Source organism: Penaeus monodon, chromosome 9, assembly GCF_015228065.2.
Source record: "Penaeus monodon isolate SGIC_2016 chromosome 9, NSTDA_Pmon_1, whole genome shotgun sequence".
Classification (NCBI taxonomy): Eukaryota; Metazoa; Arthropoda; class Malacostraca; order Decapoda; family Penaeidae; genus Penaeus; species Penaeus monodon.
In genome coordinates, this window is record NC_051394.1 from 664,444 (window position 1) to 681,943 (window position 17,500).

The following is a 17,500-nucleotide window of genomic DNA, read 5'->3' on the forward strand; positions in this document are numbered from 1 at the left end:
AATATTTATAAATAATTTTATAATATATTAAATTTTAAAAAATAAATTTTTTAATTTTAAAAAAATATTAAAATAAAAATATATATTAATTTTTAAAAATTTTTATATATATATAAATATAAATTTAAAATAATATAATAAATAAAATTTTTTTTTTATAATATTTAAAAAATATTTTTTAAAAATTTTTATAATAATATATTAATTTTTTAAATATTTTAATCCTTTTTAATTTACCAAATTGGAAATTAATTTAAAAAAAAATAAAATTTTTTTTAAAATTTAAAAATTATTAAATTTTTTTAAAAATTTTTTCCTGAAAATTTTTAAAAAAAATTTTAAAAAAAATTAAAAAAAATTAATTTTAATTTTAAATAATTAAAAAAAAAAAAAAAAAAAAAAATTTTTTAAAATTATTTTAAAAAAATAAAAAATTAGTTTCAAAATTAAAATAAGATTTTAAAAAAAAATTAAATTAAAAAAAAATTTTTTTTAAAAAATATTTTTTTATAAAATTAAAAAAATTTGGAAAATAAAAGGAAAAATTAAAAGTAAAAAAATTTAAAAAATGGGAACAAATAAAAATAAATTAAATAAAATAATTTAAATTAAAATATTTTTGAAAAATTTTTTATATAATATATTAATTTTAAATAATATTATATATATTAAAAATATTTAAATTTATATTTTATTTTTTTTTTAAATATATATATATTTTAAATATATTTTTTAAAAAAATATAAAAATTTTTATATAAAAAAATTTTAAAATTTAAAAATTTTATATATATTAAAATTAATTTTATATATATATAAATATAATTATATATATTAAAATAATTTATAAATAATTTAAAAATTATATTAAAATTTTTTAAAAAAATATTATAATATTAAAAAATTTTTAAAAAAAAAAATTTTTTTTTTTTATATTTGATATATATAAAATTAAAAAATTTTTTATAAAAAATTTTTATATATTTTAATTTTTTAATATATATATAATTATATATATATATATAATAAATATATAATATATATATAAAATTTTTTATATTTTTGATATATATTTTTTATATATATTAAAATATAATTAATATATAATAAAATTTTTATATATATAAAAAATTATTATTATAAATTTTATATAAATATATATATATATTATTATATTTTGTATAAATATATATATAAAAATATTTAAATTTTTTATTTTATATATTATATAATATATATTTTATATATTATTATAATATATATTAATATAATATTATATATATAATTTTAAAAAGTTTAAATTTTAAAAAAAAAAAAAAATTTTTTTTTTTTAAAAATAAAATAATATTATTTTTTATTTTTTATATAAAATATTTAAAAAATTTAATATATTAAAAGGGGGAAAATATATTTTTTTTTAAAAAAAAAAATTTTATATTTTTTTATAAAATATTTTAAAAAAAATTTTTAATATTTATTTAAATAAAAAAATTTTTTTTAATATAATATAAAAAAATTTTTAAAAAAATAGGGGAAAAATAATATTTATAATTATATTATTTTATTAAATATATAAAATTTTTTATATTAAATTTAAAATATTTAAAATAATATTATAAATTAAAATAATAATATATTTTTAAAAATTATTAAAATGATATTGATATTAAATTTTATATATATATTAAAATTTAAAATTTTTTAAAAAATAGAATATTAAAATTTTTAAAATTTTTTTAAAAATAATAAAATTTTTTATATTAAAAATTTTAAATTTTTTTTTTAAAATATTAAAATTTATATATTTAAAATTATTATATATATTTTATATATTAAAATTTAAAATATTAAATATTAAAATATTTTAAAAAATTAAAAAAATAATTTTTAAATATATATTTAAAATTTTAATAATAAAAATATATAAATATATATATATATATAATATATATATAAAAATATTATTAAAAAATATAAAAAAAATTTTTTTATATTTATATATATATATAATATTAATATATTAATATATATTAAATTTAAATTAAATTTAAAATATATATTTAAATATAAAAAATTTAAAAAAAATTATTAAAAATTTTATTATTAAAAAAATTTTTTTTTAAAATATAAAAATTATATTAAAATAAATTTTTTTAAAATATATATATATAATTTATTATTATATTATATATATATAATATATATATATTTAAAATATATAATATATATAATAAAAATTTTATATATTATATTTTATTATAAAATAATTTATATTTTTATATATATATATATTAAAATTTTTTTTAAAAAAAAATTTTTTAAAAAAAAAAAAATTTAAAAAATATAAATAAATTTAAAAAAAAAAATATATTATTAAATTTTATAAATAATTTTATTATTAAATTTTTAAAAAAAATTTTATATATGAAAAAATTTAAAAAATATTTATAATTTTTATTAATTATAAAATTTTTTTAAAAAAATTTTTTTTTTTTAAAAAATATATAAAAATAATATGTAAAATAATAAAAAAAAAAAAATTTAAATAATAAATAAAAATATAAATATAAAATAATATAAAATTAAAAAAAAATTTTTTTTAAATTTTAAAATAAAAATTTTTTAAAATTTTTTTAAAAAAAAATATTTAAAATATAAAATTTTTTATAATATTTTTTTTAAAAAAAAAAATATATATAAATATATATTTTAAAAAATATATTATAAAAAAAAAAAAATTTTAAATTATTTTTTTAAAAAAAAAATTTTTAATTTTATATATTATAAATTTTAATTTTTTTTATTATATATATAATCTTTTATATTAAAAATTATATATAAATTTATATAAAAATTTATATAATATAATATATATATATTTAAAAATATATAAAATTTTTAAAAATATATATTAAATATTTTTATTTTATAAAAATAAATAAATATAATATTAAAATAAATATATTTTAATTTTATATAATTTATATTATATATTAATATATTTTAGAAATTTTATTTTATATATATATATATTTTAATTTTAAAATATATATTAAAATTTAAAAAGAATTTTATTATATTATATTATATATTATTATATATATATATTATAATTTTTTAAATTTATAATTATATATTAAAATTATATATAATATATTTAAAATTTTTTTTATATTTAAAATATTATAAATATATTAAAAATATATTTTTATTAAATATATATATATATATAAATAATATTTAAAAAATTATTTATATAATTTTTATATTATAATATATTAAAAATATATAAAATATAAATTTTTTGAATATTTTTTTTAAAAAAATTATTTTTATAATTTTTAATAAAATTTTAAAATAATTTAAAATTTTAAAAAATATAAAAAATTATTAAAAAAAAAAATTATATATAAATTTTTAAAAAATATAATAGATATTTATTTTAAAAAATATATATAATTTATTATTTAAAAATATATATTAAAAAATTTTTAAAATTTTATATATATTATATAATATATTAAATTTTAAAAATTTTTTATTATATAATAATATATAAATTTTTATATTAATAATATTAAATTTTATATTAATTATATATATTAAATTTTAAAATTTTAAATTAAAATAAAATTTTTTATAAATTAAAAATTAAAAAAATTTTTTTTAAAATTTTATTAATAGAACATATTTTTAAATATAAAAAAATTTTTTAAAATATATTAATTATTATATAAAATTTTTTATTAAAATATATAATAATATATAATAAATTTATAAAAAATATATATATATATATATTTATATATAATATATATTTATTTTTTTATTATATTTATAAAATATTTTATAATATATATAATTTTAAAAATTTTTTATAAATATAAATAATTAAATAATTTAATATTAAAAAATAATATTATAATATAAAATTATATATATTTAAAAAAAATTTTTTTTTATTTTTTATATAAATTTTTTTTTTTTATAATTTTATATAATTATATATATATAAATTTATTAAAATTTAAAAATAATTTTATATATATTTTAAAAAAATTAAAAATATTAAAAATATATATATAATATTATATTATATAATATAATATATATTATATATATTAAAAATATTTATTTAAATATTATATATAATATATATATATTTTTTATAATATAAAATTTTTTTTATTTTTTAAAAATTAAATAAATTTATTTTAATTAATTATATATAATATTTATATATAAAATAATTTAAAAATTTTTAAAAAATATAATATAAATTATAATATTATATATATATTTAAAATTTTATATAATTAAAAAATTATATATATATAATATATATATATATAATTTAATTTTAAAAAAAAATATAAAAATTTTTTTTTTTTTTAAAAAAAAAATATATTTATAAAATTTTAAAAAAATATTAAAAAATATATATATTTTTAATTTAATTTTATATATTATATATATAATATATATATATTAAAAATAAATAATATATTTTTATAATATAATTATATATATATATATTTAAATTTTTTTAAAAATTATTATTTTAAATATTTAAATTTAAAAATATAATATATAAATTTTTTAATTATTATAAAATATTTATAATTTATTATATATAAATTTTTATAAAATTATAATATATATATAATATATATAAATATTAATATATATATAATTATATAGTTTTTTTTAAATATATATATAATTTTTAAAAATTTTATATTTTTTATAATTTTATTTATATAATTATTATATTTTTTTTATTTGATATTTAAAAATTATTTTTATTTATTTAATATATATGTTTTTCATTATTAATTAATATATTATATATTAATAAAAAAAAAAAAAATTTTTTTTTTTTTTTTTTTAAAATATTTTTAATATTATTTTTATTATTATATATTATTTTAAAAAATTATATATATATAAATTATATTTATTTTTTATTTAAAATTTTTTATTTTTATTTTTATAAATTATATTTAAATTATTTTTTCTAAATTTAATTAAAATTAATTTAAAAATTTTTTTTAAAAATTTTATTTATATATATATATAAAAATATTTTTTTTAAAATTTTTTATATTATATATATATATATATAAATTTTTATAAATTTTTTTAAAAAAAATAATTTTATATTTATATATATTTAAAATTTTATATATTAAAAATAATATTTTTTATATTAAAATATATTTTTAAAAAAATATATATATTAATTATTATTTATATATATATTTTATTAAAAAATTTTTTTAAAAAAAATATATATATTAAAAAATTTTTATATATATATTATATATAAAAATTAAAATTTTATATTATAAAAATTATATATAAAAAAAAAATGTATATTATTTAAAATTAATTAAAATAAAATAAAATTTTAAAAATATATTAAAAAATTTTTTAAAATAAATTTTTAAAAAAATATTATATATATATATTTAAAAAATTTTATATTATATAATTAAAATATTAAATATATAAAATTTAATATAATATTATTATATTATATATTATAATAATATAAAATTTAAAAATTATAAAATTTTTTAATTTTAAAAAATTTAATTTTTAAAATTTAAATATTAATATTAATATTTTTTAAAAAATATATATAATATTTTAAAAAAATTTTTTATATATTAAATAAAAATAAATATATATTTAAAATAATAAAATTTTATATAAAATTTTATTTTTTAAAAAAAATATAATTAAATTTTTAAATTTTAAAAATATATTAAAATTTTAAAATTTTAATAATAAAAAAATATAAATATAATTATATTTTAAAAATATTAAAATTAAAAAAAAAATTAATATATAAAAATAAATTTAAAATTTTTTTATTTTATTATATAAAATTTTATTTTAATTTTAAAAAAATTTTTTTTTTTTTATTTTAAAAAAAAATTTTTAATCTATATTATATATATAAAAATTTATATTATAATAAATTTTTAAAAATATATATATTAATATATATATTTATATATATATATATTTATATTTAATAATTTAATATATAAATATATAGATATATATATATTTAAAAATAATTATAATTATAAATTATATTAAATATATTTTATAAAAAAAATATATATAAATTTTTAAAATATTTAAAAAAAATATAATTTTTTTTTTTTTTTTTTTTTTTTTTTTTTTTTTTTTATTTTTTTTAAAAAAAAAATTTTTTTATATATATAAAATATTTTAAAAAATTTTTTTTATATTATATATAATTTTATATAATAATTTTATATTAATATTATAAAAAAATTTTTTTTTATTATATATTATTTTTAAAATATTATTAAATTAATTTATTTTTATATATTAAATTTAAAATTTTTTATAAAATTTTATTTTTATAATATATAATTTTATTTAAAATTTTTTAAAAATTTTATATTAATTTAAAAATTTAAAAATTTTATTAAAAAATTTTTTTTTAAAAATAATTTTTTTATATAAAATTTTTTATTATTTAAATTTTTTATTAAAATATATTTATATATTAAAAAATATATAATTTTAAATTTTTTAATAATAAATATTTATATATAAATTTTATTTTTTTTTTTTTTTTTTTTTTTTTATTTTTTTTTTTTTTTTTTTTTATATTTTTTAAATTTTTTATTTTTATATTTTTTTTTTATATTCTTTTTATTTTTAATTTTTATATTTATTATTTTTTAAATTTTAAAAAAAATTTTAAAAATAAAATATTATAAAATTAAAAAAATTTTTTTTTTCTTTTAAAATTAATTTTGAAAAATTAAAATTTTAAAAAATATTTAAAAAAAAAAAAATTTTTAAAAAATATTAATTTTAAAGTATTTTTTTTTTTTTTTTAATTTTAAAAAATTTTTTATAAAAATGGGTTAATTTTTTTTTTTTTAATAAAAAAAAAAAAAAAAAAAAAAAAAATAAAAAAAAAGGTTTATTATTAAAATTATAAAAAATTAATTAAAAAATTATATAAAATTTTTTTTAAAATTTTAAAATTTAAATAAATTTAAAAATAATAAATTTAAAAAAAAAATATTTTATTAAATTTTTTTTTTTAATAAATAATAAAAATTTAAAAATTAATTAAAAATAAAAAAAATTCTTAATAAAATTAAAAAATTAAAAAATATTTTAATATTATTAAAATTTTTTTTAATTTTTTTATTTTAAAATTTTTTAATTTATTTTAAAAAAAAAGTTTATAATTAAAAATATTTTTAATAAAATTTTTAAAATTAAATTAATAATTTTTATTTTTAAAAAAATAATTTTAATTTTTAAAAAAAAAACTTTAAATATTTTTAATTTATTTTTAAATTAAAAATTTAAAATTTTTTTTTTTTTATTAAATTTTTTTTTATAATTTTTTAAAAATTTTTATAAAATAAATTTAAAAAATAATAAAAAAAATATTTTATTTTTTATATTTTTTTATTTTTTATAAATTATTTTAAAAATATAAAATTATATTTTTATATAAAATTTTTAATTTTTTTTATTATAATTTATAATTTTAAAATTTTTTTTATAATAATTATTTTTTTTTTTATTAAAATAATATTTTTAAAATTTTTATAAAAAAAAATATTAAAATTATTAATATTAAAATATTATATTTTTAAATTAATAAATAGAAATATTTATTTTTTATTTTTTAAAAAATTTTTTATATTTTATTAAATTTTTAAAATTTTTTTAAAAAATTTTATTTAATTAATTTTTATTATTTTTTAAAATTATTATTTTAAAAATTTTTTTTATTATTTTATTTTTTTAAAATTTTTTTATTTTTATTATTTATTATATTATTATTTTATATGGGAAAATTTAAAAAAATAAAATTTTTAAATATTTAAATTTATATTAAATAATAAAATATAAAAATTTATTAAAAAATTATTTTAAAAAAAAATTTAAAAAAAAATTTTTTAAAAAATTTTTTAAAATTTATATTAATTTTAAAATTTTTTAAAAAAATTTTTAAAAAATTTTATTAAATTAAAATAAATTTTTAAAAAAAATTATTTTTAAAAAAATAAATAAAATTTTAATAAAAAAAAAAATTAAAAAATTTAAAAAATTTGTTTATTTAATTTTTTAAAAAAAAAGGTTTTAAATTTAGAAATTAGGGTTTTAAAAATTATTTAAAATTTTAATTTAAATTTTTTTTTTTTTTTAAAATTTAAAATTTTTAAAAAAATAAATAAAATTAAAAAATTATTAATAATTTTAAAAAAAAATAAAAATTTTTTTTAAAAAATTAAAAAATTTAAAAGGGGGAAAAAAAAAATTTTTTATTTATAATTTATTTTAAAAATTATTAAATTTTAATACAAAATTAAAATTTAAAAAAAAAATTAAATTTTAAAAAAAAAAATTTTAAAATAAATTAATTTAAAAATTAATTAAAATTTTTAAAAATTTTTAAAAAATTATCATCAAGCATCATCCAGCCCTGAGGAAGAGCTATGTTCCCACATCCATCTGCAGTCCCAGGACAACAGAATTTACCAGCATCCTACCCAAGCATCTCCAGCCCTAGTACAAGCCTTATGTCCCAGAGTGCACAGCTCATGGCATTAGGACATAACATGATGTTCCCAGGCTCAAAGTTCATGACTGGAGCACCACCAGAAGCTCATAGGTATCTTCCAGAATCATATAGATTGGCTGCCGAGACACTTGATCAAAGTCGCTATGCAATTGATAGTCAGAGAATGTCTGCTGACCCATACAGACAGTCTAGTGAGCCACAGCGTCTGCCATCAGATCTGCAGCGTATAAGATCTGAGCTGCAGCGTACAGAAGAGCAGAGTCTTGACCCTTACCAGCGACCTCCAAGTGACCCCTATAGAAACCCTGTTGACCTGCAGAGAGCGCAAGAATCAAATTTACAACAATTAGCCTCCAATGCGCAACGTCTTGTTTCTGATCTACAACGTCTTCAGTCAGATCCACAACGGCTTGTAGCAGAGGCTCTACGACCTCAGGTGTCTGAATCGGTCCGAAGTCCTGAGACCTCGTACCGGAGCATAATGTCTGACCCTCTGAGGCCTCCTTCAGAACCACCACAGCGTACAGTCCAGGAATCAATCAGAAGTCATGCAGATGCACAGCGCATGGTACAAGAGAGTCTCAGAGAATACTTTAGCCCTTCCCAGAGGACCATGCAAGAAAATCTGCGGTCCCCAACTGACCAAAGAATGATGCCTGAAAATTTGCGTTATTCCTCAAGTGAGAGTCTTCGATCTGACCCACTGAGATATGGCACGGACCTAAGTAATCAACGGATGATGCCAGAAAACTTAAGAATTGGAAATGAAACACCTCAGCACATTCGAGTTGGAGCAGAAACCCCACAGCATGTGCGCGTAGGGGCTGAAACTCCGCAACATATCCGTGTGGGAGCAGAAACCCCACAGCACCTACGTGTAGGTGCCGAAACTCCTCAACATCTTCGAGTTGGAGCTGAGACTCCACAACACCAGCATTCACAGCACTTACGAGTAGGGGCAGAAACTCCACAACACATGCGTATAGAAGAAAACTCTCAACACATGAGGCTAAGTGGAGACACTCCTCAGCATCTACGAGTAGGTTCTGATTTACAGCAGCATCACCGCCCTGGTGTAGAAACAAGTCAGCATGTCAGAGTAGGTGAAACATCACATCACCTTCGTGTTGGTGCAGAGACCCCACAGCCCCATCCCATGATGCCAGAGAATCTCAGGGTGACCTCTGATGCATCGCGAATGGTCCCAGAAAACCTTTGTGTGACTGAACCATCCCATCAGCTAATGCCTGAAAATCTGCGAATAAATCATGACAGTGGAAGTAACTCCACAGGGGTAAGAATGAACCCCCCACCACCTCCAGAGTCATCCATTCCTCCCATGCGTTCACACTATGATCCTCCCTCTCATCGAATGATGACAGAATCTCCTCACCCCTTGAGGGAATCAATGCGAGTGGAATCCCCACGCTACTCAGAATCAATGTACCGTGGAGACCTGAGCCATAGCAGCCTTGGCCCCCCGACTCCTGCTTCATCTGTAACACCCATGCCTGATCCTTCAAGTGCACCACTTCCTCCACAACATCAGTTTTATAGCAGCCCATACAACACCCAGTTTTCCCAGTATATAAGTGATAGCCAGGACCGAGACCATCGAGAAAATCTTGGATTGGATGATGATATGGAAGTCAAGCCATACCATGATATTAAGCCTTATAACCAGGATTATGGCACTTCAATGCTTGTTCACGAGGCACAGATGGGTTCTGCTCCAAAGCCACCCAAACCTAAAAAGCCTAAAGAACCGAAACCTCCACGCATACCTGTCATTCACAAATGCAATGAATGTGAAAAGGTCTTTAAGAACAGCACTCAGTTAAAGAACCATATGTGGAGGCACACAGGAGAGAAGCCATTTACGTGTGAGGTTTGTGGCTCAAAATTTACCCAGCAAGGTAATCTTCGGGCCCATAGGCGTATTCACACAGGAGAGAGGCCATACCAATGCCCAGAGTGCAAATCTTGCTTTACTCAGTTGTCAACACTTAAAACCCATCAGAAAATTCACTCAGATGAAAGGCCTTACAAGTGTGACCAATGTGATGCAGCTTTTAGACAGATTGCCAACCTCAAAACTCATGCTGTAACTCACACAGGTGAAAGGCCACATAAATGTGATCAGTGTGATAAAGCTTTCACACAAAAGTCAAATCTTAAAGCTCCATAAAAATAGAGTACATAGCGGAGAAGCTGGAACCCCAACAAGGAGAGGAAGGAAAAAAAATCCAAGTGCAATCAAACCATATAACTGCTTGGAATGTGGGGCAAAGTTCACCATGATGAGCAACTTACGAATCCATATGAAACTGCACTCGGGGGAGAGGCCTTTTGAATGCGATCATTGTGGGGCGGGATTTGCCCAGCGATCCAACCTTAAGACCCACATCCAAAGGATGCATGGAAAAGGGCCAGGACAAGGTAGGCGTAGAATCAAATGCGATGAATGTCCAGCCATGTTTAGATTAAAAAGATGCCTTAAAACACACAAAAAGAAACGCCACCCCATTAAGAGCTTGAAGATCAAGATATTGAGGGAATCCAAGTATTTGATGCAGTCAGAAGGGCCAGCAGAGGGAGAAAATGAGGATGAATTTGAGGATGATGATGAGGATGATGACTTAGATGATGGCACTGAAGATGGAGATGAGGGAACTGAAGATGGCCCTAATCTAGAACCTATTGTACAGTTACAAGAACCCAAGGAGGAGCCATATTCACCGGGCTATAATCATCCAGACTCTCCCTATGGTGACGATCCTGAATGGCAAAAGGAAATTGCAGCAAAAGAAAGCAGCAGGCTTGAGAAGGCACAAGGGGAAAATGGAAATAGGGGAACTGAGAAGATGGATCTCCCCACGGGTCCTATTGAAGCAGAATCAAAAGCTCTCTCTGGAGAGTCACATGAAGCATCTGTAAGTGTGAAGTGACAAGCTTAACTTCCAGTGAGCACTGTAAAACCCAGCCTGAAAAGTCTCCTAAGCTTTCCCATATTTCAGTTAAGATGATACCATAGTGAGAATGACAGGGTTGGTACAGAAGCAGTTTACTGGCTTTTACAGGCCTCAGAAGAAAATAAGTTAGTAGATCACAGCACATTTAAAAGTACGCATATAAATATATAAATTCACCAGCATTGTGTTGTGGAGTTTCTGGTTGTGGTGGTCAGGAGGACAGGTGGCTGCAGCAGAGGTCAGAACTCGATCCTCGTTTGTTCGACTTGCTCCTTTCAAGAGACGCAGGAGTAATTATATCACCTCCGGAGATGTTTGGACACATTTTACAGAATGCAGGAAATAATCAAAGAGTAGTCCCTTATGCACTATAAGGGAGAACTGCAGAGTATTTCACTTTTGTACTTATTCACATTCTAAATTGATAAGGGTATATATAACTTGAAGTGTTTCTCACAAGGTACCAAAACTATTTCAGTACATTATTTGTAAGTTGCCATTGTTCTTGCCCACATACTTTAGGAAATTGTAAGTGAAATGTTCCTCTTTCTATTTTTCTCAATGGGGAAAAGGTCGAACAAGCGAGACGGGGTGTAAATAGTTTGTTGTGAGAGACCCTTCAGCGTTAGTGAACAGGATGGCTGTCCTAGCTCCTGGTAACAGCTTTAATAGACCCTGAAGTTTTACCATGACCATCCATCTGGATGCCAGATGGCCACGTATTACGCTTTCTTCCAACTTGCAGTATATGAGGCATAACTCAAGTCATGTAGCCATCTTGTGTTTCAGGTTGTGGTCATATTAGCTTTAGGGTATTTGATCTGATGGCTTTAGAATGAATGGTTGAAAGTTGTGTGTGCTGTGTTTTGATAACACACACTCAGAGCTTCATGTCAGGGGCTGGAGTAGAAACCTCCAGCTGCAAGGATGGTAGGCAATAGTATGTCAAATTTTAACCAAGAAATCCAAAGTGAGAAGTAGAGTGACCATATATTGCCATATATTAATTAGATATATCGGTGGTCGTTAGTTAAGATTTTAGTCAGATATTAAGCTTGGACGATCAGCAGAATGAACGCATGAGGAGTATGGGTCAGTGCTCCCATGCCCCATTTCATGTAAGGTTTGTGACAAAGTCAGTGCATCCTTATAGGGGAGGCTCACTAGGGCTCGGCTACCCACTGCTACTCAGGGAAGGTTGATCCTCGATGACACTCCGTCTTACAGTCAGTAAAACACAAGTTTGCGTTGTTCACCAGACACTGAGAAGTGAGACTAAAGTTAAGACAAAGGCTTTACTAAGAACATTATAAATATTCTGTTACCAGGTCAGTGCCAAGAGGTCTTTATATAGAATAGGTAAGATAAACTGGATGTCTAGTCTTTGGCCTTACTTCTCGAGGTGTATCAGACGCCATTATTATATCCACTTTTTGGCTCCTTGTAATGGAGATATATCATTCAGATTGAGAACTAAATAGATGTCATTCCATATATCATGTACTTTTAACAGAATACCTAGGCTTTCCACCGGGGTGACTCTACCATTAGAAAATTGTGACACAGATACACCGGGCTTCCTCATGATATTACCACCTCACTAGGAAATGTAGTCATCTGAAGAAACATATTTTCCCTCAGGGAAAACAGTAGTTAATACAGTAGAAGAAGCGATTATTTTTGCCTTTTAGACCGGGGATGTGTTCCCTCCAGCATTTGTTGAGGGTGAATTTATCTATAGATCATTCCTCTAGGTGGATAAGCTGTTATCATATCTCATGTAAAACACTGCTTATATTCATAATGGCTATCATAATCTCATGTATTGGCTTCATCATTGTACCTCCATTTTTCAACACAAGTCAACATATCCAGGACTTTCAAGAAGCGAATAATTTAGTGTTTGAGAGCTGCAGGCGGTGTTGTAGCACGTGGGGCCACGTGCGACTTTGAGGCAGAGTTGATGGTGAGAGACGGGTCCCCCAAGCTCTGAACAACTGACCCTGACACATTTTTGGATGCAATTTGCTGGTTTCACCTTCTAAGTGTCTTTCCTCTGTCTATACTTGGACAAATTTTTCATAATTTAAGGTTTTGACTTTTACTGTGCAAAAATTTAGAACCCCCTAGTACCTGTAAGACTTTAGAATCTAAAATGAAACTGCATATGCAATGCCTCTTTATTACTTTATATTATTAGTAAGATTATAGCGTGTAGAACTGATAGCATTCATATATATTATTCAACCCTATATAGTGGCTGCCTCCTGTGAGGTCTTCTTGTTTGAAGAGTTTTGCATGCCTGTGTTTGTAGAGATGGATAACGGCCTCTGAGATTATTTGAGTGTGTCTGCTGTGTGTGTTTATTGCGAGTAGTTTCTTTTAGGGGAGAAATTGACTGTGGGGTCGTCCGGTCTGCCATACATGACAATTTACTTTATTACCTGATGACAACTTTAGCTTAAAACTATGGATACAAGATCTGGTTTTTAGTATTACCACATGTAGTCTTTGGCAGGTAACACACCAATGCTGAAGGTTTTATAACTTTAAACAGAGTATCATTAAGTAATAATTTGAGGACTGAATCAAACGGTCTAGATAACGTATACGGTGCATCATACTGTTGCCATACATAGTCTTGTCATGCCAGTAACTTACAACAGCAATTTACTCTCAAGTTGTTGCCAGATTTTGAGTACTGGACATCTGAAGTATTAATGCAACATTAAACTGCAAAGTTTAGGCCTTTGTGGTCTCACAAAATGCTTGTAGAATAGGTAAAATCTGTACATTTCTGGCAGACATTTGTTTTTGTTGTTGTAGGGTTATGGTAAGACAGGAACAGATATTAGAAGTGATGGAGACGTAGGATGAAGGTGCCTGATTCTGCACTGTGAGGAGAAATAATTCATAGTTTTCATATAGAGTTTAAACATGTGGTGTATAATGATAAAGAAAAAATAGCCATCTTTACTGGAGAAGACAGTGCTCACACACCTGCAGTCCTTGCTTCTAAGAGAATTTCTGTACGGGTCATACATAGTTAGCCATCACACATGCTATCCATGCAGTCCAGGCTCGATCACCTTCTCCGCTGCGTCCCCCCCCCCCCCTTGCGTGAATCAGCCTTAGGTTATGGGGAGGTGTGTCTTCCCCCTCGTGAACTGTATCTTGTGCCAAATGTGGTGTGTAGGCACAAAACCGAGTTTATCCCTCAATGTCTCATTGCTTTGTTCAGGCCCCACAGATAATTCAGGAAAACTGTAAACACAATATTGTCTCCTCAGATGGTGTATGTGACTTGATCCTTGCTGCAGCTCCTATCAGATACACTGAGGAATAAGTGCCCAATTTATTTTGTATTGTAAGATCTGGATAATTGCCTTTTTACCATTTAAATGAATGCTTTAGCTCTATAGATTTTTTGCAGAAATAATAGATCTATATCAATTTGGATATATGATAATTGTACTTTTAACAAGTTGCCATTTTACAATTCCAGTTAACATTTTGCTAGTGTAATATTAAGTGATAAATTAGGTACTTGTCTCCTGGCGTGGAGCCTCTTGCTGTGGTAGGGGAAGAGTTGGCCTACCTTGAGGAGTTCTTCCCTAAGCATCAAAGTTGTCTCTGGAAGGGGGCTGGACAGCAGTTTTAGGCCCAAACCAGCCGGTAAGGTTGAGATGCGTAGGTTGTGGCATATCATCCCTCGGCCTTATGGCTGCATCAACATATTCATATCACTGGCCCTTTTCTAATGTTGATTATTGCAGTGATGCTATATTTCCAGTATTCATGGCTCCATTCATGACTTGCTGTAGTAGAAATAAAGTTTTATTATCTTTAGGTAAGAGTTGATGCTGCCCCCAGGGAGAGGGGACTTGGGTGCCTGCTGTCGTGATTCCCAACCAGAGCTCCTTTGCTTGTATTTGGCTATGGCCAATATTTTCTTTTGTAACCTCCTTAGCTTGTGATACATTCATTTAGCTGCACTGGTGGAAGGGGTCAGGCTGCTGAGTCATGTCTAACTTTGAAGTGTGCCATGGGAGTTAAATGCAAATGCTTGTGTATTTGAAACCAGGAGTGTTTAAATATATTGGCTTTTGATTTTAGTGTTCAGTGTTTGAATCTAGACAGGAAAGGTTGTTTATGCAGCCTATAGCTTTAGCAAAATTTTACCTCATATATGAATAAGAGTTGGTTGTCTTGAGTTATGCTGGAGTTAGAGTGACTTTAGCCCCGACTCAATCCATCGTGTGTGGCCCATTATCTTTCCGTGGTCAGTGTTTCATGAAGTCAATAAGATTTTATAGCGTTATTTCTATGAAGGAGATTATTATTATATATATTATATTTGCTTTGCATGTAGTCCTATATTTTCTTTAAAACATACTTCATATAGAAGCATTATATCTATGCAGGGTTTAGGTTTACCAAAGCTAATTGGCAATACTTTATTGTGTACAAAGTTCTGTTGAGCTTTACATTCTATAATAAGTGAAGTTCTGAAGTTGAGGAAGTTGCTGGTATGTGGGCTGGTCAGGGCAAAAAGCTCACTTATTCATTTTTAATATTTTTAGTTCTTTTATACAGAGTAGCTGTTTTCTTGAAAAAGAGGAAATTTTGAAGATTTTTATTCTATATGTATATATCTCTCCTAGGAGAAAATTTCACAGTTCTTAAATAGGAGGTTACTTGTGCATGTGACTGCATGAGAGGACGATCCTTTTGGAAGTAGCTAGTGGTTGTGATGGACAGGAGTTTAACCATTCTCCTGAACTTCTTTAATGTTATGTACAATCTTGATGATTGTAGTGAAGTTTATATCCTCTATTTTTTACTGTGAATCAAAGAATGTGCCAGTGGTTTATGCAAGAATTAGTTTTTAGTTTTTGTAAGTGTTGACTTTGACCAGCTTCTCTCCAACCCCAGAAAATCACACCCTGAATTCTAACACTTGTTATAATATATGTTCTGCTTTACCACTACTGCCTGTGCTGGGCATTAGAGAATTTATTGCTGTCTATTATATCAGATTTGAATTTTATTCCCTAAAGTGTGTCAGATTTTTATCTTTTTTTATGTATTGATATCTTTTCTTGTAGTTTTAGTTTCACATATACTCATTATAATTACTATTCATGTAGCATTATAAAATGCTGATTTTATTATTATTTCATTTGATCTGTTGATGAAAACAAGCAAAGGGAGATAAACTGATAAGCTTTCTATATATGCATGAAATATATAATTTATCGGTAATGACAACGCTATTGCTGAGAAAATATGTAACTGTACTACTCTGGTAACTCTTTTGTAATGCAACTAATGTACTTTTGTCTATCAATAAAACATTTAATAACTTTGCTGTATTTATAAAGATGAAACCTTGGAAGTTTATCACGGATGTGTGAATATATTTGTGTATATGCTCACATATTTACACCAATATTAGTTGTACAATTATGTAATGGGAGTTTTAATGCAGTTCTTTTCAAAACTTAAAACTTTTTGAATTATATTATTATATTACTGTCACTACTATAAAATGAAATACACTATACATAGTACTGCAAAAATAATTTAATGCATTCTTTCCTGAATACTTCACTTCTAGAAATGGAAGTGCATTGATTATGATCTGATACTATTAATATCCCAAAGGAAGTAACTTGTTTAGATCTAAAGGTGTCAAGCTGGCAGTGTTAATAATTTCTAAAAATATATGGTATAGTTTTTTCCAGAGTTTCAGTAAAATTAAAAGAGTAGAATACATTAGATTACTTGGTAGTAGGTCAAGACACAAAATGTACATAGTTCTCGCAATTTAGGAAACCTTGTTTCATAAGGTAATACTTGGTTTTATATATCATAAAGAATGTATATATATCGCGGAAACATTTTGTCAGCAGTTCAGAAGGAACACA

General features: G+C 21.4%; 1 protein-coding gene across 1 annotated transcript in view; it reads left to right on the forward strand.

The window, feature by feature from the left end:
• Positions 1 to 16,936, forward strand: part of LOC119576787 (zinc finger protein 1-like) — a gene marked incomplete in the record, with an annotated part of 45,708 nt that extends 28,772 nt beyond the window's left edge. Inside the window, 1 exon segment of the mRNA XM_037924431.1 lies at positions 8,504 to 16,936. Within this exon segment, the coding sequence (XP_037780359.1) occupies positions 8,504 to 10,786 (2,283 nt within the window).
• Positions 16,937 to 17,500: the final 564 nt, after the last annotated feature.